At 39.1% G+C, this 26,762-nt stretch overlaps 1 protein-coding gene across 1 annotated transcript in view; it reads left to right on the forward strand.

The window, feature by feature from the left end:
- The window catches only part of SPK1 (guanyl-nucleotide exchange factor), a 312,986-nt gene that overhangs the window by 17,637 nt on the left and 268,587 nt on the right, over nucleotides 1-26,762 (forward strand). The window contains 3 exon segments of the mRNA XM_089431973.1: nucleotides 8,667-8,753; nucleotides 9,904-10,066; nucleotides 10,203-10,321. Coding sequence (XP_089288099.1) covers nucleotides 8,670-8,753; nucleotides 9,904-10,066; nucleotides 10,203-10,321 — 366 coding nt within the window. The 5' untranslated portion in view covers nucleotides 8,667-8,669.

The raw sequence follows: 26,762 nt of genomic DNA on the forward strand, positions 1-26,762 counted from the left end.
AACACCTTTAAAATAGGGAAACATTCATAGTGAGTTCATAGGTTCAACAACCACAAAAAGAAGCCTTTGTAAAATCCTTAGAAATTTCACCTTTACAGACCCAAGCGATGGACAGTTACTGATTTCTTTTGAAAATCCTATGGCTTGCTTGGCTTGAAAAGGGTTTTAGACCTTGGGAAATCATAGGAAAGAGCTGTTGGGTTGGAATGTGGGTTTAACTTAAGAAATCCTAGAAATGAAGTGGTGGTCTTGAAGGAGGGTTTAAACTATTGGACATCCTACATAAAGATATGATCCAAACACCCTAGTTTCATAGTCACAAAGAAACCCTAAGAGATTGTACTAGCCAAAAATATTTGGATCAACTTATGAATTGAGCAAGGGAGGCCACTTGCTTAGATACTATGTTGAAATGTGTGTGTGTGAGAGAGAGAAGGGGGGGATCGAATGGAAACAACTAGCAAAACCATAATCATTCATTAAAGAGAATAAATCAAGAATTAGGGAAAAATACCTTTGGAAAGAGAAAATAAACCTAAGCATAAGTGTGCTAAAAAGAGAAATAACCCAAACATAAGTATGCTAGAGACAGAAATAAACCAAGCGTAAGAGAGTGCAAAACTTCGATGGTGCCCTTAAGCATAATAGTTTATTAATGGTGGAAAATAATCCACTTGAATGACTTTTATTATATATTATGTGTGTGTGTGTGTTTACCATGGTGAATCAGTACTTGAATGATATTACAAATGAGAGTTGGTGTTTTTTAAAGGGTAGGGTGCTTTCCCTAAGAGGTGCTATGAGCCTATGTTGACTAGGTCGATCTTAACCAATTCAAAATATAATAAATAGGGCTGGTTGTCATTGGAAGTGAAGCTTAAATCATTTTCAACATATAAACATCTTTTAACTTTTTACATGAATTTGAGTCAAATGGACGCTTTTGTGCGGCTTAAATCATTTTCAACATATAAACATCTTTAAACTTTTTACATAAATTTGAGTCAAATGGACTCCATGTTTTGAACAATAGTTCATGTACATAATATCCAACATACAGACAAAGAGTTGAAATCCATATAGAATAAATAATATATAGTTGTTAATTGAATGAATGAGATATACAACGAGCTTTGTGATGATATATGCATTTACTCTTGCTTTTTCCAAGTGCAATAGATACTAGCACAATATTTTTGAAAACTGATAATTACTTCTAATGATGTTGGTCTTCTTTTAATTTTTCCAATATATCATTAAGCAATTATACTTCAGAAATTCAACCATATAAAAGTAGTGGAACAATAGAGATCACAATGCACAAAGAGAGCACAAGGTTTACCTTGGGAAAATCCACAAAGGGGAAAGCCTAGCAACCTTTTCAATAGAGAAATTCTTTTGTTCAACAAGCGACACACCTAGACTTTTAGTCAACAACTAGGTCAAACTGACCTTCATCAAAACTATGGTCAAACTTGGTCAAACCCTCCAAGTCAAGCCTTCCATTTAAATTTAGCACTTCTCTCTACTAATCTGCCCTAGGCCGAATTTTGGCCTCCTAGAAACTACTAGAGTACCAGAATTTCGCCCCTTTGTAATAGAAATCGCCCAAAAAATATGCGAACTGGAGAGAGAACAAGTCCTTCCACACATGCGAGCCAGGAGAGAGAGAAAGAGACGATTTCGTTATTCTTCTTCGTCCTTCTTGTCCTTCGCTTGAATGCCAAGAAGATACTTGCTTGAGAGAAGTCAAATTGGTGCCTTGAGGAGGAGGTCGAGCTGCCTTTATATAGTGATCTGCTTGGGTCAAATGGGTGTGACTCTGCCTTGGGCTGACTTGACTAACTTTGGAACCAAAATTTCAAATTTCAAATTTTATTTTTTTTTCTTTTTAGAAGTCTGAAAGGACATGACTCAAAAAATATAATTTTATTTTGACTCTAGCACGAAGAACATGCTTTACAATAATCAATATAAATATAACAAGGCCAAAATTTACATTATGAAGACTGACCTTAGTTACAAAATTCAACATTTAGTAGTCACAAATTTGAAGGGTTGTGTCCCTTACATATTATTCATTAAATTATCTCTATTTTCAATGATGCCTTGTTGTTAACGGATAATCTAGAAAAAACTATGCCATTGTTCTTGCATTTAATTGTTTCGCTTGTTGCTTGGTTCGTAATGTTATCGTGATTGGACTATTGAAACAACATGATTTTCAAAGTGCTAAATAGAGCTTTTGTATTGTATATGGATCCCCATTGGGACTTTTTGTTGGTCAACTGTTTGGACGAAACTTCTCTTTATATGCTTCCAAGTAAGGTTTTGATTTTTGTCGTTGGCCACAATGGCTCTTGTGATTTGGATTTCGATAAGCCATCCTTTTATTTTTCCTTGATTTAAATGACAAAACATTCATCATTTGTCACTTTTGGTGATCTATTAGTTGTTTTCATTCCAACACTAGTGTCAGTGTGTTTTATTATACTGATTGGATTTCTATTGGTCCCTTTCTCCATGGTTTGGATTTTTACATCCAACAACTTTTTTTCAACTAGGTTGGTCCTTGTCTATTTGTTGATCAGTGATTCCTTGTTGGTAAGTTGTTCCAACTATTTTGTGGCTTCTTCTCATTCTTCAGTGTCTTGATTTGTGCAACGAAGCATTGATTATGGTTTTTTAAAGGAGAATTTATTTCATATTTCTTTGATAATTCCTTGTCAAATTTCTTATTGAGACCTTTAATTTTTTGTTGGGATACTTTATGATTTTGTTGATGTTTGGATACTTGACGATTTTTGTCGATCATCGCGAGGATGTCGAAGAGTTGGTCTTCCCACAGCTGTCCGAGTCTAAGTGATGTCTTGCATGGCTTACTCAAGCTTATTTTTATCTCACATGGGTACATGTGTGTTGAATTTTCTAAGTCTATCCGTTAGAAAATTAATCTATATTCTACTGGTTTATTTCTTCTACTTGTTTAGATTCGAACAAGTTATTTAATACATTTAAATACCAAAATAAACACAATACAGACACAACATCTACAGATCATCAACTGAAAGAAAACAAGCACATAAGTGACACCGTTATTTTGGACCAATGTCCCCGGAAAACCCAATGCAAGACAACCGGTGTAGCTATTCAGAGGGTTATATTATTATGCAGTCTATCTGAGTACAACTGGGTGCCTAACCACCTCACCCGACAGAGAAAAATATATGGCAGTAATACCTTTATATCCGGAAACAGGTATTCAGAAAACCTGTCCCACGAAACCCTCTCTGTCACAACTGAAGCTCAGCGCTGGCCCTTCTGGCCTCTGTGTTAGCCCTCTGAGGCACTGTGCAGCCTCTTGGAGCCTACACCTCACTCCCTCTGCCCTTTGCGTGGATGACGCAGTCTCTCTGGGCTCTGCGTAGCCTACATTGACTGCTGCTCTTGCTCTCTTTGCTTCTGTGCTGGTCTCCCAGTATTGTCCCTGCCTCTCTGCCTCTCACTCACTGCCCCTCGCTGCTGATCACTGATTCAACTTTGCTTAGCAACCCCGCTCTAGCAAAATGAATGACTGATCACTCTGGTGTATCTTCCAACTGACCCTCAAGCTTCCTCTTATACTTTTCCTGTTGGTCCTTCAATGGCTGAGATTAAATCTCTAGTCAACGACTAAAATTAGATTGGGCTTGATCCATGACTTTTGGAACCTTCTAACTCAATTTTATATTAATACCCATTAATATTATTTTTCCTAAGTTTAGACTTAGGAGCTCCATTAAAAATATTAATTATTTTAATATCTCCCAAACTGGGTACAATTTGTCCAAACATTTCCGAACCTTGGAGATCTCATGTGCTTTAGCCTCTCCACCAATTTTCATGGCTAGGGCACATCTGATGCTACCCCAAATCAACAATGTGGAGATTGTAATGTAACATGTTGTAAAAGTGAAAGACCAAGTGTCAATAGTAGAATGTAACAATCATGTAGGAGTTGAAGAGTCATGAGGGTAGGTGAAGAGTCACAAAGGATAATGTCAAGGGCCACCCCACCGTTTGCTAATTATAGAACCTCATAACTCATTGTAGAGGCTTTTGGGAGCCAAGCTTCCTATAGGTATAGCTTAGAGAAAGCTTGGAGTGTATTGTAACGAGCCTTGGCTTCTCCATAGTGCAGAGCTAGTACATCTCTTTGGAGGAGCAAGCGGCAGTGACTGTAACGTTCCGCTATAGGGACTAGTGGTTGGTCATGGCTATATGTATGATTGGATCTTTCACTTTCTTAATAAAACAAAGCCAACACGTTTCATGCATATGTTGTTATTGTAGTACGATTATTTTGGTTACTCTAATGATGTATGTAGCTGTTATTTACGCATGTATGTATGGACTATTCTGTATATGTTTGTATGAATCTTATCGAAATGTGCTGTTGATATAACCATCACTTTGGATCGTCGGCTATCCTACTTTCCAGCTTCTGATGTCTTTCTGCTCGTGTGTTCCCTTTCAAGTTGTGTGCTATCACAAGTTTCTAAGGGGCACACTCATCCCCCGTTCTGTGTGTTAGAGCCTTTCATGCACCTTCCTTGACTTGCTGCAAAGGTCACACCCTTGCTACCAACAAGGACATCTTACTTACCTCTGCGCGCAACTGCAGTCAAGGCGATACCGTACTACCCACTGCTGGGACTCCTACACCAAACGGTCTGAGATCTAGTTGGGACTTCTTACCGGGGAGATCCCTTGACATGTTGGCGGGTCCAACACCGTCAATAGAGATGCACCCTCAAAGTTTTTGTAAAGGATTTTACGAAAAATGTTTTACATATCATGGAGGAGCAAGGTTTCAAGATAAATTCAGGAATTTATGTCATGGCACATGTAGAAACCCTACTACATAAATACAACATGCAAAATTTAGAAAATATATGGTAAACTTATAAAATTTTCCTCAAGAATCACTTCAATCAATCCCAGGAAACCATCCTCAAGCAAAATACCATCTCCAAGACCAATTTGCATCGCAAAAGATCACATGTCAGTGAAATATACACAAGAGGACTAATGCATAGTCCTAAAGAGAGGAGAGTGTGATGAATGAATGATGATGGTAAAATGGTCTAACATGTCTTATTTCAACAATTATATGAACAAATCCCTAAAATAAGTTTGCTTAAGCGTTCAACAAGACTAAGGTCAAAAGTCAACCTCAATATAGCTCAAAAACAGAACATAAATGCCAAAAATAACCCACGTGTGGGAAGTAATGATCTCCACCATGACATCATCCTCCCTTAATGCTCAAGGTGCCTCAAGCAAGTGAGAAAATGGATCATGAGTGCTCCTTACTCTAAATAAATCTCAAAGTGCATGGATATGTCTCCATAAAGTGCTTCCTCAACCATGATGTCATCCAGATTATGCCCCGCGTGACCCTTTTAGGGTTGAGAGGAGTGATGTGGCATCATCATATGTAATGGTTGGGGTCAAAGGTGATATGCAAGTCCTACCAAGTCATCTTAGTGATAACCAACCATCATTTGGGTTCCAACAGAAACAACATCACTCAAATAGTGTCAAGGCCAGTTTGGGGGCATCCTGTGTCCATTTGGGCGCATTGTGAAGTAGTCCAATGTCCAATGTCTTTGGCTCAACGTTTCTGCATCTGAGGGTACATATGGGGATCAAGTACCATGTGAAACCATGTCATGGCCCAACACTTATTTTGCAAGGGCAACGCTGCATCATGAAGGTTAGAATGGCTCTCTGAATGGTGTACAACAATCTCTAGAGTGCTATTGAAAGGGATCAAGCCCATCTGTCAAGGAGTCTTTGTTGCTGTGATATCACCACCTGACAAAATATCTCAAGATCGAGTGAGATCAATAATCATTAAGGAAAATAACCATTAAAGCATCATAGTGGACCATATCTAATGCTAAAGGCACAAGGATACTACACACAAAACTCACCTTCAAATGCCTAAGTAGATAAAGACTTGTGAATAAGTTACCTCACTTATATTAGGGATGATCAGGTCAACAACATGATTAAGTGTTTCCAGCCCCCAAGGGGAGTGACATGTCCTAGGTTAGCCCATCAATCCATAGGTGTTTTTGATAATGATGGTTATGGAGTGGGAAAGACTTCAAGGCAAGTGACATAGCCATGTGACTAGCTAATGGGGGTCCAACATCCTGAGTGTATAGATGTAAGGAGGGAGCAATCGTGGAGGCATGAGTTAACTCTTAACTCGGCTTGCTTTTTCCACCCCCTCTAGTGTGCCTTTAAAGAGTTGTTTTTATTTGGTGCATAGCTTAGGAGCCCAAGCTTGTTTTTGCATTTTCCTATACCCCTTTAAGATGTAGTAGTTTCTCGCTTATTAGGGTTGGGGCGTTCAAGCATTCCTTTCTTTAGATGGAGCATCAAATTCTTGAGGAACTTGGTGATGGCTAATGAGTGGGGTAGAGCTCATGCTAGGCTTTTGTCCATGCGCTAAATAATGTCCCAACCATCTTTTGCATTTATCATTTCCTTTCGTTGTGGCTTTATATGCTTTTAATTTTCTTTTAGCTGCATCAACCTAGGAGACCAGGTTTTCGGACCTTGACTCAAGAATGTCGATGAAGGGTGCCAATTCCAATGGCCAATGACTACCAACTTGAAGAAAGGAGATGGATAATAGTTAGAGATGGAGAGTGATAAGTATGGATTATCTTGGGTATGCTATATCAATCAATGCTTCCCTAGTAGTGGCCTTCCTAAACCCTTAGGCATTAGAGGAGGTCCCACTGGACTAGAGTCAAAGACTGACCTCCTAGGTGAAATGTGGGAAAAGAGTACAATCGAGATCGGTTAATCATCCGTTTTGTCTTGTGATACATATGAGTATGCCCATAAGATTAAATGAAAGCGCATGATTGCAAAAATGTTTGGATTACCCGCTGATAGACGACCCGCCTTCCTTTAAGAGATTTGATTGGAGTAGTAGGTGGAGAATCCCTGCATAATGTTATGTGCCTGTCATCATAGGGCTGGTGGCTGGCTGGTTGTCCAAAGAGGAGGAAAATTTTCTTCTAGGGGGGTTACCCACTTTTTGGTGTTTAACAGTCCCAACTATGAGACATATCTCAAACTAGATCTTCTTGTTCTTCTAGATCAGGGGTTTCTTTTGTATGATCTAGGATGATAGAAGAGATAATATCAATGGATGTTGATTGCTCCCTGGATGAAATATCTCTTCCTGAGAGGTTTTTATGTTTTTGGTGTTTGACTTTCTGCAGTACTTGTATGTATCCACACTATTGCTTTGTTTCCTTGCTCTATGATTTTATGTTTTAGACATCGTTGATAACATAAGATAGTTTTGATTATATCATGATTTTCTAGGAGCGGTCTTTGTGCTTCCTCTTTGTATCTCATACTATGCTACTTAGTAGTGCCATTGACCTATTTGTGGCCTTTTGTTGTACTTTAATAAAATTATCTTGTCTTATCTCTCTAGGACACTAGTGTTATCTTATCTCTAGTGTATTTGAGGTTGGGTGGTTGTAGAATTTGGGTTTGTTTTTGTTTCATCGATTCCTTGGTTTGCCTTGTGAATCTGAACATGATGTCAGAGCGGATGTGAACATTACTCTTAATATTATAGTTGATTTTATAACTACTAACTAGTGGCATCATTCAAGTTCTCTTGTCACTGAAACTTGGGTTTTCTTAGATCATATCCTTTTTTGTTTTTTCTAGGATTTCTAGAAGTTTAAACCCTCTTTAAGACTAGCTCCAAGATATGTCATCTCGCTATGTCCAGGAGATTGAGACAGAGGAACACTTCATCTTCTGTTGCCCCATTTTTAACGGAGTAGATGACTGTTTTACTGCCCTTTTAAGAGGTCCCAAAACTCTCTAGAAATGATTCAAGTTGAGAGGCTTCATGTTCAATATCTAGTCAAATTTGTGTTTTGTGTCCTTGGTGAAACTAGAAGCAGTGTCTGTAGATAGTTATTTCTTGTACTCTTATGGTGGGGTAGGGGGAGGTGGTCCAGTGATGTTCCCCTTCAGATCACACGATAGTTTTGGTCGTTAGAGAAAGAGTAGCCAAATTATTAACATAAAATTGGGGAATAACTTACTAAGTATTTGTATTGGAGAATTTCTTGTGTGGAGCATTGGGTTATCATCTAATTCTTTTATTATAATATTTACCTGCTTGTACTGGAAATAAACTATTGCCATCTACAAACAAATATTTATGTCGTTACTTGGATATGGTCAGAGATACATATAGGGGGATAGACACTCATCTGTTGATTTTCAAGAAAATTTTGTATATGATATTGTTTTTTTGATGGATTTCTTCAAACATGAGGCTGTTCGTTTACATACATGTACTAGTATAAGCTAAGAAGTTGTAACATGAAAGGAGCTCTAGTTATAATGGGTGGATGTATGGCGTAGATCAAATATACTGTGACATTTATTCAGTTGTCTAGTTGTTGAAATTAATGAATGTTGATTTATATAATGTTTTTGTGTTATTATTTCTATGTAGTTTAAATTGAAGTTTCAGTTTTTTATTTACTTGCTACACAATTTTCAGGGATTTTGTTTTAACTTCAGTTTTAATAACGGATGGTTTTCTTTTCCTGATATTTAAATAGGCGATGGCAGATTTGTTATCCAGTGGCCAGCGCTTCAGGAGACTTTCCAGATCATCATTCACTGTTGACTCAGAACTTGATCCGTTGGTTTGTCTCCTTTGCTTTGTGTTGCACATCTTCCTTGCTTGTATGCACTTCAAATGTGCACATGCACACATTCCATAAAAAGACCATTTGCATAGATATGGATAGGTGTGTTTTGGAGGACCAGTAGTTGCTTTGGTGGTCTTTGTGTGGACAGTATCTAAAGTCAAGGCTATTGAGTCATTGAGCAACTTGGTTCTATGTATGCATATTCTAGTGTAGATGCTAGGTTTGTGAATAATTCATAATAGGTTAGTGTTGATGACCAGATATTGCTGTGTAGTAAGTGCAGCGGGAAGCACATAACAAGTATACAAGTGCTTAGTCGTATGCTACAAATCCTCACAAATTTAACCTCTATGTAGAAGCGAACTTATGGATGATGGTGTTTCCAAAATGCGAAGCTCTTATAAATATTTTGGAATCCCCATGAATTTTCGTAAATTGCATAGTTTTTTGAAGTATTTGAGGGAATGCAGATTTGACAAGTTTGTTTTAGTCCTTTAAAATCAAAAGGCATTATGACCTATATAAAGCTCAGATTGAATAGTTGATCTGTTGGCCACATTTTCTGTTGTGCATTCCAGTTGTACTGATGCTTGACAGTTCATTTTTTTGAAGAGCCTTTCCTGGCAGTAATTATCTGGTTATATATGTATTGCTATTAATTTTTTATTTTATTTTATATGTTATATGCTTTTAATGCACCCGTCTCTTCAAAATATGTATATTTCTGAATTTCTGAGCATCTGTGCTGCTTCCACCTTAATGAAATTTTCTACAATGATTGCTTTTGTTTTGTCCGATACATCATGTTATGCTGTCACTTTTTGTTTGTTCTGGTTGTTTACAAGGCATTGAAAACAACCAATTGGTGTTTATCTGCAAGTGCCAAATAAAAATGTGTTGTTCTGTTGCATGGTGCTATTTCGAACACCATCTTTTTCAAGTTGGATGAAACCAGCAATGCTTTTGTTGGACTATCAAGTTTCTGTTTATGTGTGGTAATGGTCAAAGCTAGTGGCTCACCAATGTCTTTCCATTAGTATTTGATACTGAAGTGAGGTGGAGCTTATTGAAAATATCTTTCACCTAATGAAGATATTAATCATTTTATTCTCTGTATCTCATTTTTGGCTGACTTGGCTGACAGCTAAGAGAAAATCTAGAGCAGTGGCCTCATTTGAATGAGTTGGTGCAATGCTACAAGGCTGACTGGGTGAAAGATGAAATCAAATATGGCCATTATGAGAGTATACCATCCATATCATTCCAAAGCCAAATTTTTGAAGGGCCAGATACTGATATAGAAACTGGTAAAAGAGCCAAGACTCAACATTACTTTACCAGAGGGATCTTTTTATCTTGTCCTTTTGTTATAATTTTATTTGAAAATTTTAATTTGTTACACCTTTGCCTGGGTTTGAAGTTCTGTTTTCAATTTTCTGTTAGAGCTACGTCTGGCTAATAACAGGCAGGGAAGGAATGGAGATGCTACTGATGATGATGATCCGAGTACATCAGGAAGGCATTCGTCTGACACCAGCTCATCAGATGGTACCTTTCAAAAGGTAGCTTTTTTATCGTTATGCTTTACTATCTTCCAGAGATTTTCTTGCAGGTAATTTGTTGTAGAGTTCATGCATAATCTAAATAAGTGTTTTCACTTGTAATTACTGTGCTTTCACATCTGGTATTATCCGTTGTAGTGTGCTTGCACGTTATATCACATTGTTATATGCATAGTTGACAGACATGGCATGGCAAAAGACTTGGTAAGGTGAAAGAGTCAAGTGTTTGACTTAGCTAGTATAAAATGTTCAGTTGTTCTATGCTTTTATAAATTGTCCATGTGTGTTTCCAGAATCCACAGGTGAATGAGTCAAAGTTATTGACCTGTCAATGTACAACATGACAGGGCCATGTTTGACTCACGAGTACTTGTGGGTCAAATGTGCCCAGGCTTCACCCATGAGGTTGGGTGAAACCTAGCGAGTCTGGTAACTATGATTATATGCTTCTCCATGATTATGCAGCCGACAAATCCAATTTTAGAGAACATTGTAATGTGATAGATTATAGACTAAATGGGATTTGGCAGGAATGCTTAAAACCCCTTGCCTCAAATGAGATCCAGACAGAAGAAATAGGAGAAACATCCTATTTCTTTTTTTAAACACAGGATAGGGCATTACATCTAGCAAAATCAAAATATCAGCAGTATCCTGCAACGAGTTGGGTTATAAAGCTCCATAGGCAGTATGTTTTTTCTCTTCAACAGTTTTGTTGGGTTTAGTTGTGGTTTAACACCGAGGACAGTGTTCCCCTAAGGGGGAGGGGTCTGTGACAGCCCTGGGTTAAAAGTTCATGTAATAAAAGTTAATAAAGGTTGGAAATAAATGAATTTGTTCTATGTAAACAAACTTAAATAAACAAAATGATATATATATATATATATATATATAGATATATATATATATACTTCCTAGGAGTGAATTTATATTTAAATTGGCGTTTATTTTTGTTCATATTTAAATCACCAAACATGCATTTATGTTCTTTATGGTTTTGTTTTCTATATCGTCATTCCTGTTGTTATTTAAGCAATATCTGTTTGTTTTCTGAAGTAGGCAGATTTACTATTTACTATTGATTGAGAGAGATATTTGCAATAGAATATGTATATTGAATAACTGAATAACGAATTGATGATTAAATTGCTCTCATGACATCATGCCTTTACAGGCATTGATTGGTCATGAGAGTGAATAGGTGTGTCATATGACTTTTCATTTAATGTTGATCAATTAATTATTGATTATATTTATTATGTTTGTAACATTGCCATGCCGTTAAAAATTGTTTTTTCCTCAAAACAATGTTAATGAGGGGTATTGTCAGTAAAAATTTCTGTTTCCCATGATGAATATTTTTTTGAAGGTTTTTCCATTTGATAAGATATTCTATAATGGTTCTGGAACGTGATGCCTTTTCTTTAGTGGCAAGAATACCTTCTGGCTTTAAAATAATTCTTCTTTTGTCATCGAATTCGGGAATTTGTGTTTGAACTGGTTGGGCTGTTAATTTGGCAGCTCAGGGATAAATTCAATGCTCCATGGGGACGCGTCCCCAAGGGTCGGGTGCACACACCTTTCGTACCCCACGCACCTAGGACGGGGGGACGTCTGGGGCTAAGTTGCACGATACGGGGAAACGAGTATGAGTTTCTGAAACGGGAACGGGTACGAAACGTCTTCCCCCCTTCCATGGGGAAACACAATATATAGGGACATTTAAGAAATATGTGCAATCATAAAGCATACATGATACATTCTAATTTATTACATTATGATTAAATTGTCAATTGTCAATGCATAAACTATAAGTCTCTAAATTGACATCACATTTGCTCATGAATGATCACATAATGAAAATAGCAATATCCAAAATCAGCGACGAGAAATATCTAATTTTTTGTCTCGTGCTTGATTGGGAGTCTCTTCCTACATAGTCGAACGACCTTAGTGCTCTTGATTAAATACAAGTTGCATACCCTAGTACCATAGGTGCTCTTGATTATTGGGAGTCTACCCTGCATAGAGGGCTTGGTTCTCTTGATTAAATACATGTTCCATACCCTAGTACATGACAAAATCCAATGGAAACATTGCAATCCCCCCAATCACGAAATCCTGAAAAACAAGTAAGTCTGCTAGATTTTGAGTGAGATCTAAAATTCTACTTTCTCCAAATGAAATCCAATGAGGGCGAAACCACTCTCAAACATCCAGAGTCATTTCGTGGTAATGTTAAAAATTTAAGTAGTGACCTTCTCCTTTATCTCTCATTTTCATCCTTTTACTTTAAGAATTTAACATTACCATGAACTACATATCAACATTAGGGCCATAGGCATGAACATTACGCTGCCCCACTAAAAAAATCCTCTTTTTTTATAACTTGAGAGAGGCATCTAGAAGCATCCAGAAGATATTTTAGTTGTCCAATAAAAATTAGAAGCGAAAAAATTAAAAAGAAGAAGAAGAAAACGTCAACTGTTAACTGGAAACTCCGCCGTACGGCCTGGAAACACGTTTCCAGCTGTACTGGCCACGTTTCCCCAGCGTGAAACGGGCTAGTACGACCGGAAATGAGTCTCCAGGTTGTACGGTACAAGTTTCCACGTTTCCGTTTCGTTTCCGTTTCGTTTCCAGCCGGAAATGAACCCCTGGGCAACATTTCCTGCAACTTAGGTTTGGGGAAACGTTTCCCCATGTCCCCCTTTTGCGGCGACGTGGGGAGACTCAGGGGGGACGTTTCCCTAGTGTGGGGGATTGCGACTCCTCAAAAGGGGGACGCTTGGGTGTCCCCCCACAAAAAAGCTAGGTTTCCCCCCTTAATTTTGCTTGTAACCAATGATTTATAACAAGGGAAGCCTAGTATTTGACCATATTGCCCTATTATTGCTATGTAATTCATGGGAATGTTAAATTCTTAAAGTAAAAGTGACATTCTCCTTTTACTTATATTTTTAACATTACCATGAAATGACTCAGGATGTTTGAGAGTGGTTCCAACCTCATTCGATTTCATATGGAGAAAGTAAAATTTTAGATCTTACTCAAAATCTAGCAGGCTTAACAGTTTTTCAGGAATTCAAGATTTGGGCGATTGTTATGTTTCCATTGGATTTTGTCATGTACAAGGGTATGGAATTAGTATTTAATCAAGAGCACCAAGTCCTCTGTGTACTTTAGAGTGACTCTTTGACTCGTCACTCTACTATTTTTGAGTTTTAGTTATATCAATTTACTATTCCAATGTTCAGATTTCAATATATACTATAGTCTATTTTGCTCAGTACTAATTAGATTCTAGAATGATGAATTGTAATTTTAAATCAATTTAGAATCTAGAATAATGAATAATGAATTTAATTTTTAAATCAATGTAGATTCTAGAATGGTGAATAATGAATGATGAATATAGATCAATGTATTTCATTATTTAATTCAATTATGTATGGATCAACGTATTTATGTTTTTATTATTGAACGTGAATTTGATATATATATATATATATATCTATATTCACTAAAAAAAATTATATACCCCAACGTCCCCTTGTCCCCATTAAATTTCCCTAAAATTTGAGGGTACTCCTTGTTGAAGAATTTCGATCTTCATAATTGTACTTGAGTCAAAATGAAATGTATTTGTCAAAAGAAAAGCAAAAATAATTTTTATTATTATTGAATTGACTTGTTAAAGCATGGGTTTCATGCTTGGGTCAATTGTCATAGGTCAAGCCTCCATTAAAGGCTTTAGGATTGTTAGCTTGAGTCAAAATCTATATTGTCATGTTAAAACTCCCCCTCCATCAAAGTCTCCTTGATGCCGGTCTGAAAGAGAATCCTCATCAAGTCGACTTCCCTCAGAAGAAGACATGTCGGCCCACACAGAGATACATCTCTTCATAATGATCATGTCGGCTCATTTATGATGGACAAACCACTATATATACAAACATAAAAACTTCTCTCTATGTACTAGACAAGAAGTTCAGATAAGAATTTCAAAGACAAGTTTCGGTATTACAGTGAAGAAGGTCAGATTAGTTTGGATCTCTGAAGTAAGTTTGGTACAATCACTGTAAGGCAATGCAGATTACAGTGGAAACCAAAAAGATAGTAATTCGGTGCTATCACAGTGAGAATATTTCGGTGCTATCACAATAAAATTCGGTGCTATCACAGTATGGATCTTTTGATGCTACTACAATGAATTCGGTGCTATCTCAATATGAATGTTTCGGTGCTATCACAGGAAATTCAGTGCTATCCAAGTGAAGTCCAATGCTCAGTGCTATTACAGAAATGCAAGTTTGGTGAAGCCACAAGGACCAAGGACTGAAGTGTGAAGAGGCCTAATTGCTACAGGAGCATGATCAGACTACCATAGAATTAAAAGTATGACATGACAAGGTTGACTTGATGGATGGAGGTAGTTTTGGGTCTAAGTTGTGAAGGGTCTTGGTCGTCTCATTTTGAATCTACTGAAGGAAGAATTTTGACTGGGTTCCCCCTAGACTGGGGTTTTGCCCTGGCAGTGTACCTACATCTTGTGTTCTCTTTTTATTTGTTGCTTGGCATTAGTCTTGTGATAAGAAAAGATAATCCGAAAGAACAAATAATAATAATGAAAAACATCACAAGTTAATGTCAATATAAGAGAAGTCGTTTAACTACCTCACTTTGGATTTCTCAACACTCCCACACGTCCCCCTTGTGCATCTTCCTGTCCCAAAGTATTGGTGGAACATTTGATAAGTTATCTCCATTGGTGAGTCTTCCTCATCTAGAGAAGCCCCTACTAGCCTTTGGAAGAATTTAATTCGGTCAAAGAAAAATATTATTTTTGATGCAAAACCCACGTGCACAAAAATATAAGTTGGCCTGGGCAAGCTAATTCAACCCCTTGAGACACATATAAATAGACCTCATTTCACTTAATTTTGGAGCATCATCATCCCACAACACATCTCTCTCGTCTTGATTGGTTCGCACAGGTTTGAAATAGGAGGTCCAAGCTCACATGTGCAAAGGGAAGAAGGAGGTTTTTGTTTTCTGCGTCGACTTTTTGATTTGGATAGTTTGACCAGTCTTTGACTTGGGTTGACTTGGATCATTTTGACTTGAAATTTCAGAATTTGTCTTTGTTTTGGAAGGCCAAATTCATTGGGCAGGAGGACAAATTTTTCCAAGTAGTTTGACCATCTTTGACCACAGTCCTGCACATAGGGTTTCTGTTAAATTATGGTATGTTCTATGCTTAGAGCAGTTTACTTGTTTTTCTTAATTATCCACAGATTAGCAATCACATGTACATTAAGTAAAGTGCAGATAGAACATTTAAACGATCAACAGAAAATAAGCCAAGACAAGAGACACAAGATGTGGCGACTAGCCAGGGACAAACCCCAATATGGGGAAACCCTTTGATCAAATCTTCTTTTATCTTCAATAATTCAGCGGAGAGAAATAGTACAAAAATTTGATTTATGTCAGCAGCAACAAACCCTAGATCAGCCCTAAACTAGGGCAGTCAATATTTGTCAAACCGGAGGTCAGATCACCTTGATTCCTGTGCCAAAAATTGCGGCCTTCCAAGGAGGATCAACCACACCAAACTCGCAGTCAAAGATGAGTCCACGTTGGTCAAATTTCCTTCCTGCAGCTTCAACCCTAGAAATCTGCGTCCTTTTCCCACACATGTGAGAGAGAGCCTTTGTGCGCATGAGAGAGAAGAGACTCTTTTCTGCGCAGGATAGAGAGAGATATATGATGAGAAGTGAGTGTCCAAATGAGGAGGAGGCTACTGTATTTATATCCAAATGTTGAAGATGAATAGATGTGTCTGTTGGGCATCTGAGCCTACATAAGTTGCTGGCCGACTTTGACAATTTGTCCATAATCAAAATAATTCATATCTCCATAAATATTTATTGGAATTGGATGATCTTTAGATCAATCCTACACCTCTCGACGAGAGGAATCTAGGAAAAATATTATCAGCCATGAATAAGGTGACCCACATGGAGTTTGGCCCTAGTTGCCAATTTTCACACTCCCTCTCAACTAGGGATAACTCCATCTGCAATTCGTCTGACCGTCGCTACTATTCATCCGTCAAATGCACTGCCTTGTACAACTTGACCCCTGCTCTGCTTTTCTCAGTTCTGCTTTGCTCGAACTATGAAGAAGAAGAAGTGATCGAGGATGTATCATACCATCCTCGACTGACCCGAAGTCAGTTTGGAGTGTGTACCACTTTCATTGGTCCCAGACCAGTCCTCTACTGACCCGAAGTCAGTTTCAGAGGGTGTACCACTCTCACTAGTCCTAGACCAGTATCATTGATCCCAGATCAATGGAGGTCATCCTAGCATAGGGAGTACGGTAGATACAATGATGCGTCCATAGATAGAACTACTATGCTCCCTATCCTCATTTCCCTGCTCATTGATTAGAGGAGAGGTAGTTCCCATGAGTCCTAGATTGCATGGGTAGGATGCCTCGACAGGAGAACTAATCATTCCTGTCCACAAGACAACGAATCATCCTGTCCAGTGGATGCCACAGAGAACTAATCATCCTGGCCTACAGGAGAATGAATCGTCTTGTTCCACAATCGCCATGGAGAAAGAATCATCCTGTTCCACAATCGCCATGGAGAAAGAATCATCCTGTTCCACAATCGCCATGGAGAACGAATCATCCTGTTCCACAATCGCCATGGAGAACGAATCATCCTGTTCCACAATTGCCATGGAGAACGAATCATCCTGGCCCACAGGAGAACTAATCATCCTGTTCCATAGTCGCCATGGGGTGTCAGGGGAAGGTTGAACCTTTTACCCTGTACAAAGTGCACCAAGAGGGGATGGTGAGTTACCCTGTGGTCATATGTTGTTCCAAGAAGTCCTCGTGCCCCTTAGGAGCTCCCAGAGCTTAGTACATCATACTTGACCCTCAAAAGAGGGTCTCTGAATGACTCCAAGTCGTTCTTAAAAAGTCAGGAATTTGACCTTTCCTAGGGGCTTTGTTAAAATGTCGGCGACCTGTTCATCTATACCGATATGTTGGAGCCTTATAGCTCCCCTCTATACCATATCTCGAATATAGTGGTACTTGATATCGATATGCTTGGAGCGATCATGGAATACAAGATTCTCTGATAAACGAATCCTGCTTTGGTTGTCACACAGGATCACGGTGGTATCCAATGTAAATCCAAACAGCTCACTGAAGAGCTTTCGTAACCACACTGCCTCACAGGAGGCCATGCTAACAGTAATGTTCTCTGCCTCGGCGGTGCTCAGAGCCACCGACTTCTACTTCCTGCTTATCCAGGATATCGAAGTAGATCCCAAGGAGAAATAGCACCCGGAAGTGCTCTTACAGTCCACCACACTGCCTGCCCAATCAACATCAGTATATCCAAGTAGTCGCACATTTCTGGCAGCGTATCTTAGCCCATAAGTAATTCTGCCACGAAGATATCTCAACAGATTCTTGGCACCAATCCAATGTATGTGGTGAGGTTCAACCATGTGTTGACTCAACGTGTTGACTGCAAACCATATATTTGGACAGGAGTTCACTAGGAACATCAATGCTCCGACGAGTTGACGATACTCGATGGTATTTCGTAAAACAGGTCTAGCAACACTACCGCTTAACTTCTTGAAGTCAAGCTCCATCGGGGTGGTTACGGGCTTGCAGTCCACCATGCCGAATCTCTCCAATATCTTCACCACATATTTTCCTTGAGATAGGAAAATCTCCCCTGGTTTCTGCCAGACTTCCAGTCCTAGGAAATAGTGCATAAGTCCTAGGTCTTTCATCTCGAACTCAGAAGCCAGCTCCCTCTTACATTCGTGAATGAGAGGGTCTGCACCTGTTAGAAAGAGGTCGTCAACATATAGCACCAGTATGAGAGGCTTGTCATCTATAACCTTAAAGTAAAGGTTAGGGTCGGTTTCACTTCTAGTGAATCCCAGCTTCATCATGTAGCTATCGATCCTCTCATACCATCCTCGAGGTGCTTGGTTTAGCCCATAGAGGGCCTTCTTCAACCTGCACACATGAGATTCTCGATCATAAATCTCAAATCCTTCGGGTTGCTCGACATAGACCTCTTCTTTGATCGAACCATGTAAGAACGCAGTCTTGACATCCATCTGATGTAGGTTCCATTTTTGTGAAGCAGCAAGGGCTATGATCGAGCGGATGGTGGTATATCGGGCAACAGGTGCAAATATCTCGTCATAGTCTATACCTTCCTTCTGGGAGAAGCCACGAGCGATAAAACGAGCCTTATACTTTTCTGCACTTCCATCAACTACATTCTTTATCTTGTAAAGCCATTTTGAAGTGACAACTGCCTTGTCTTGGGGTCTGGGGACTATATCCCAGACATCGTTCTTCATAATAGATTCATATTCTTCGGTCATAGCATCCTTCCATACTTGATGCTTGACGACATCTGTCAATGATGAAGGCTCATTTTGGATGATCGTGCTCATGATGGTCAGGTATCCTTGATACTTATTCGGTTTCTTACTTTCACGGAAGGTTCCTCGGGGTGTTGTGTGTCCTTCAGCATCGTCAAGTGTCCCCCTAAGCCATGAAGGCCTCTTCCTTGAAGAGGAAGGCTCAAGTGGAGGAGGATCAATAGGATCCAGGGGTTCTTCCACATCGGGCATTGTCTCATCTTCTTTTTCTTTCGGTTCCCTGGTGTTAGCTTCTTGAGAGCTCCTCAAAGTAGGAAGATTGTCCACCTTGCTAAGGGCCATATCTTTGTCAAAGGTGACATCATGACTAATCTCGACTTCCCTTTCACTAGTGACATAGATTCTATAGCCCTTAGTATTTTCACTATAACCCACAAAGATTCCTTTCTTTCCAAATGCACCTAATTTATTCCATTCCTCTTCCGGCACATGAAGATATACAGGGCTTCTGAAAATTCTAAAATGAGATACGTTAGGTTTCTTACCGGTGAACATTTCTTCAGGAGTTTTGGAACCCAATGCTTGATGAGGGCATCGGTTTTGTACATATATGGCGGTGCTTGCAGCTTCGGCCCATAGAAACTTCAGAAGTCTTTGATCATGGAGCATAGCACAGACAACTTCCACAATCGTACGGTTCTTCCTTTCCGCCACACCATTTTGCTCAGGAGTATATGGTGTAGTGGTCTCCCTCTTAATACCAGCCTCTTTGCAAAAGTCATGAAACTCATTGGATTCATATTCAGTCCCATTATCAGTGCTTAGGATCTTGATCTTCTTTTCGGTGATCTGGAGAGGGTTCTAGGGCAGATCAATTTATCCAGAGGCAACAGTGCGTACTTCCAGTCTGGCTGAGCAAATTTGCTAGGGAGTGCGAGTCGCCTAGTGAGGGCCAAATTGAGTTGGGGAGAGGGAAAACTAATTTTCCCAGCTGAGATATAATTGTTGGAGCAGAGCCAGGGAGGCTAGTAGTTGTAATTCTCAGATTTGCTGCATAATAAAATAAACCCTCATCTGCTGCACCGATTTTCCCTTAGATATTTTTCTGAGGACATTAGTCCAAAATAATTGTGTTAATTGTGTGCGTGAATTTCACAGTTCCAGTTTAATTTTTTGCGATGTATTTATTTTCATGTGAAAAATTGCATTGTGATTTATTTGATATTAATCAAAAAATTAATAATCTGCTAATCAGTTAGGAGAATAAATTCCGGTAGCCGCAATTCAAGGAATTTTCACATGCTTCAACATCTAGGAGTTCTACTAGAAGATCGGGGAGGGACAAGGATCTGTCGAAAGTTGAATGTTATAATTGTCACAAGTATGGTAACTATGCTCAAGACTGTCTGGAGAGGAGTAGAGCTCCAAGGTCCAACTACAATAACAACTGTGGCTACTACAACAACAGGTCCAATCAAGATTACTTGGGAGCAGGAGCAAGAGCGACATTTTCAGAAGCTTCCAGTTTGGGAGCGATTCCAGGGGCGCTTTATATATATATATATATATTTTTATATTTTGATGCATATATGTCAAAAATAGCATGTAGAATGATGAATTCGATATAAAAAACATAGATTGAACCATATAACTGTTGAAGAATCTAGGGCAAATAGAATTAAGATGATTCTTCTTATCATGATAACAATTTGTGAGGTATTTAAGCAATTTATATTAGCGTGATCTTTCATTCATTATTAGTGTGTGTTTTCACTTCATTAAACTGCTACAAAAAAAAGAAACAAGAACACAAATATTTGGCTTTCTGCCAGGGCCAAAACCTCTCCCTCTTGGAGAGGAAAACCCACGCAAAGTTGTTCTTATAGAGATTCCATTGACGAATACCAAGACCATGACTCTTGACACATTTTGCCTCTCCAAGACCAAGAAATCAATCCTCTTCCTTTAACATTGCTGAGATCATCATGATTGCTGCACCATTGAATTTGTCACTGAGATTTTTTAATATCTGCTCCATGACTGATCTTTGATATTGCCACCGAGGTGATCTCTGCACCATTCATCAAGATTATGATCTTTCATAACAAGATCATGACAACATCTAGAGTTGATGTGTCACATCATGAGATCATGAGACTGTTTATCCTTGTCATCATTGTCACAACTCCCTTCTTTATGACAAGGCTGTAACTATCATGGTTGCTTACTACTCCCTTTGAGTATATCGAGACTGCAGCGCTTGACTTGATTGTCACTGCTTAGATTGCAGTAGACACAGTCATCAATGAAATTCTCTTCAGCGTGATTATATGCCGAGACTGAGATAATACCTTCATGATCACTGTGATTTCTATTAGACCGTGACAGTAAGGACAACAAGGATTCTGAAGTTTACATTGATCGCTCATGAAGTAGATCCACCGAGATTTGCTTTCCATCTAGGCTGAGAATGCATGACGAGGCAGATTCATTCACATCATTGTTGTAGTCATCGCTATCATCTAATGCAAATCCCCATTGGCTATTAAGGCAAGTGCCACTGATATCAAGCTTGCTATCATATAGAAATTCACTGTAGGATGTAGAGTTAGCCAACAATCAAACTGTCACTGTTTTGCTGCCAAATCTATGTCAAGTCAAGACATACATGGAGGACTGTTTGTTGTTACGAATATAATTTATATAAAATAAAATAAATACAAAATAATAAATAATCAAAATAATGATTATTTTAATAGTTGTTAGTTTAATGGAAAGCCATGTCTAAAAGACATGCCTAGTGATGAAGGGACACCTGCCTAGGTAGATAAGCATGCCCTCATTGTAACATTCATCATCTTTGTAAATTTCATCTTATTAATAAAATATTATTTACAATACCTTTGTGTATTTTATATTTTAAAGCACAAACAACTCTAAATATTGTCGCTTCAGTGGTATCAGAGCCATTTGACCTCTTGGATGTTATTCGATGCACATTTTGCCATTAAAAGCTTAGGCCCTGAAATCATGGAATTAAGTGAGTATCTTAAATCTAAACTATTAAATGAAATTGGAGAAGCATTACCACAAATACAACAAATAAAAAATCATTTTCACAATCATTAAAACCTTTCAAAATACCATATTCAACACCTACAACGGAAGAGGACATTGACATGAAAGGGACTAACAATAATGACTAACAATAATGAATGGTCTAATAAGGAAATTGGTGTTGAACATGTTGAATTAGGATCTCTTCAGGGTGACTTAAATGAAACTGATAATCAAAGTGGATATATGACAACCAAAGATGAAGAAGCTAAAAATGAGGTTGGCAAGAATATTGTTGAAAAATATTATATTTCGAGCTTGCAAGTTTATAATGTGAAATAACGAAAATCTAAACCTATAGAAAAAGAGGATGTAGAACAAAATGATGAAAAGGAAGTTGATTCAACAACCTCTCTTGCTAATTCAAGCAGAACTCGCAAAAAAAAGGAAGCGACGTCCATAGATGTACCTAGGTCCTATATTGACTAGAAGTTTAACAAATTCAAGAGGCAAACAAGATAAAAAGACAACGAGAGCAACTAAAATAAAAAAGGACTTCAAAATTTCTATTTGGGAAGAAGAAGACAAGTTGAGGCTGTGAGGCATTGAGGCTGTGATTACTCCACCAAGTAAGCATCTGTTGGAAAATGGTAGAATATTTCATGTAGATGGCCATGAAAATATTGAAGAGCCAACCACAAAAGATAAGGGCAAAGTATTTGTTATCTCTGCTATGCAGCGCTGACTTTCTAATGTCAGAGAAAAGCTTGGTCCGTTTGGTAGTGTCTTCAAAAGGTTTCACATTGGTCACTTTCTCCTTTCTTCCTCCACTCTGCTTATTCTCCTCCATCTCTGTTTCCCTATTTGCCTCCTAAACCCGGCAAAGTAACCCCTTTGACTTTAAGCCCCGAGCGGAAAACCCTAAACCGACCATAAGACCCTACCATACATCTTCGCGCGTTCATAACTCATCGTGCCTCATCCCCACCGTTGATCACCCCGCCGATCCAACGGCTCCTGTCGCACTCGATAAAGGCAACCCACTCTACCACTCTCCAACGTCAGATCATCTCGGCCACGATCTGACGGCCTTCGCTCTCATCGCGCCAACAACTTAATCGAATGATAGCATGCGATGAGAGCGGTTTTTCTCTCTCATCTGCTGCTACGTGTCGATCGCTGAATGGAATCGCTTGGCCCCGGGCTTTTACCGCTTAACGCCCGAAAGTGGTGCAATAAAAAACCATTACCCTCCGACCAATCCATCCCGATTGTCCGTTTGCCCATGCATCCCACATCCTTGACCATTCTGTTTGTCCGAAGAAGGAAATGACTAGCTATGCCGATATCAGTCACTGTCACACCCCCAACAACCATATTTAACAGAAAGCATGGCCAAGGGAGAAAAGGACAAGCACGATCCTGTAACTAAATTTATCAGTCATGGACTCCACTGGTACGAGCACTCCAACTGCCTAAAAGGACAACACATCCCCTAAACAGATCAGATTCACTCACTGAAGCAAGCAAGCACGTTCAGAGACTCCATCAGGTGGTTAAACGCAGTTGGTGGTCAATTATGACCCCTCCATACCTAAACGGCCAAGTGCCCTTGTAATGTGAATCTATAAATATCCAGAAGCAAGATGTAATTAGGGTTGGCATTTGATGTGAGGTTCAACTTCTGGAGACTGTAGATATTTTGTCACTTGCAGTGTCTTGTCTTCATTTTTAGCTAATACAAGCTTCTTTTGCTGCTAACTGCTCACTTTTCATTTTCTTCTGTTTTAAGCTTGTGCCTGATATGTTGTGTTCTTGATCTTTTGAGGTTTAGCACTAGATAACTGTCATCTTATCTCTGTGTTAGATTATTGAATGTATCACTGAATAGGTTACTCAGGTTTCTTTCTATCTGATGCAAGAGAGCTGTCATCCTATCCTTGCATTAGTAGATTATATTTACAGGTTTCTTTACTAGTTGCAGCCGGCCATCACATGGTCTTGTGCATCCGCTGGTGTCGTTAGTATTCTCCATATTCACCCAATATCTAAAACTGTGAGCATTGGTGGTCTAAAGCCTTGTAGTCTGAGGGTGTTCACGCATGTCTGGAGTGAAACAAAGTAGAAGTGGTTATCTGGCTTGAACCAACTCATCATTCCTTCCATTAAACCTGCAACAATAGTTGAATTTATATGTTACCAGGCATCTCCGAGCTACAACCTAGGAGAGTTTCTTGGAATCCTAACATAATTGGCGTTGTTGCCGGGGAGAGGAGATTGAAGCTCAGCTTCCTTGGGAGAACGACATCTATCCAACTTTGATGATAGACAAAGTTTGGACACATTTTTGGTTGTAATCATCTATCTGACGACTCTATTGGAGGACCAACCTTTTGGCGACTCCACATCACAGTTCTGGTTCAGTTTGTGAGGCACACTCGGAGAAATCCTCAGAAATCACTAGTTGACCCAATACCTGACCCTGAGAAGATTGTCAAGCAAAGCAAGATATCACGAAAAGGAGCATCAGGATCAGGTAAGCCTAAACAATCTTATGTATCTCTGCAAGAAAGGCTTGTAGTTGGGCATGCACATGTTGAAAATATAGAGCCTAGTACTATTAGTGAAGAAATACTCTCAGAGATTCATAAAGCTCCTTTTTCAATAAGTTCCCCTTTGGATCTCAGTCCAAAGGAAACCTCGCTTCCAGTCCATCATATTCCTTTAGCCCTGTCAGTGATTTCTCAACTCCCTACGTCGTAGACTGCCAGTACTCTTCCATCTACTCTAGTCATGGCAGGTCCACAGGCACCCACCAAAATGGAAAGAATCATAGCCGCTAGGTATGGACCCGTGGTCCTGCCTATTCCTTTGAATGCCATGCCTGCAGGAGAATATCAAAAATACATGCATAAGTTCACTGGTACAGAGGGAGTGACAGCGGAAGAACACCTTTAGTCATTCTACAACTATTCGGATAACCTAGATATTAGTGAGGATGATGTGTGGATGAGGGTTTTTGTCCAAAGCCTATATGGAGAGGCAAGAAAATGGTTCAGAGAACTGACTCCTAGGTCTATAACAGACATTGAAGCTTTAGATGATGTGTTTTTAAAGCATTGGGGGGATAAGAAAGATCTGCTCTACTATCATACTGAGTTTGGGAACTTACAGAGAAAAAATGGTGAGCTGCTATCTGATTTCAATAAGAGATTTAACCGCATGTACAACAAGATACTAGCTGAAGTGAAACCCACCCCTACCACTGCTAAGCTCACCTATGCCAATGCCTTCAATTCTTATTTTTGTTTACTATTGGGGGAGAGAAGATGTGCTTATTTCGCTGATATGCAAGATGCAACCCTGGAAGTAGAATCAAACATCATGGTTGCAGAAAAGCTCAAAGGTAATGCTGATAGAAGAAGACAAAGGGGTGAGCCCTCATCATCTTCAGATCCCATGATCGATAAAATGGCCAAGATGATAGAGTCATTAGCCTCTGAAGTTTCCAAATTAAAGGTTGAGCAGCATTCTGGCAAAGCAAGGGTTCCTAATACCTTTGCTCTTCGAAATCCAAATCCATATAGAAGAGCAAATGAGTAGTTGCAGATTTTGCAAAGAAACAAAGTTGCCAATGAAGACAAAAGGGTGAAGACCCCGTTTCAAAATACAGTCATGGAAGAAGAGCTGTTTGAAGAAGAGGATGAGATTCACAGTATGAAAGATAAGGTTAGTGCCCCTTTTTTAACCAAAGCTGCCTATGATAAGTCATTATTCAAAGGCTAGATCAACCAAGAGTGGGACAGAGGAGTTGTTCTGCAAACTGAAGATCAGCAGAGATATAATTCGAGGTCTTTGATGGATAATGTCCAAGTAGCTCCTGCTCATAAATTTGTTGTCCCTGTAGAGCAACAAGCTAATAAGCAGAAGCAACCAGCAGCAGATCCCATCATCCTCAAAGCTCCAACCATAGAGGTAAGAGGCCTTGACAGGTCCCCTTCTTCTTTCAATTTTCAATCAGAAAGTCAGAAGCCAAGAATACCCATGCCTCTGATTGGACCAGTGAAGAATGAGTCCCTCAAGAAATCTATCCTTGAAGATCTTGAGCCTAAAGCCAACCAAGCTTCCAATGAACTGCAAATATGAAAATTGACCAACCAATTGTTATTCTCAGCCTAGTGATCAAAAAATGTGAAGTCAACTCCCCATCATCTTATGTTCCTTTGTCTGTTCAAGATAAAATCCCTCATAATTGCCCCCTAGGCACTGGAGCTAGCCATAATTCAATGCCCAAGGCTGACATGGTTAAGCTCAGTCTTGATATTAAGAAGCCTGCCCAGTTGGCGTCCATACAGCCTGAAAAGGTAGCTTGCCAGATCACAGAGGAAGAAGGCCCACAGATTTGGGACACCTTCTTTGATGGGGCTTGTTCTAAGAAAGCTACAGGAGCAGGTGAAGTCTTTGTGTCCCCCACACAAGAATACATTGATTCACCATTTATATTAATTGTTCAGGCCACAAATGACACAGCCGAGTACACAGCAGCCCTTATTATTCAGCAGGTGTACAAAAGCTTCCACGAAAAACATCCAAGGATGAGAGCATACAGAGAGGGGGTGAAATATAAACCATCTCTACTTGATAAGGTCAAATGCCCCAAACTTTTTGAGGTAGGTGATCAAATCAATAGGCTTTTGCAAGTCTTTGATGAATTCGCTGATGTGCACATTGAACAAGAGAAAAAAAACCTTTCATAGAAAGGTAAAAAGGGTCAATTCTCAGTACGGTGACTGTTTTCTCAAATGGGATGCACTAAAGGAAAGGAAAGGTAGGGAGATCTGGTAGATTCGATGCTCTATGGACAGGATCATTCGTCATCACTTAGGTCCAGGGGAACAATCCTTTCATGCTGCAGAGTTTGGAAGGAGAAACAATTTTTG

Source organism: Pinus tabuliformis, chromosome 5_1, assembly GCF_031772625.1.
Source record: "Pinus tabuliformis cultivar Carrire ecotype Pingquan chromosome 5_1, CPIR1, whole genome shotgun sequence".
Taxonomy (NCBI): domain Eukaryota; kingdom Viridiplantae; phylum Streptophyta; class Pinopsida; order Pinales; family Pinaceae; genus Pinus; species Pinus tabuliformis.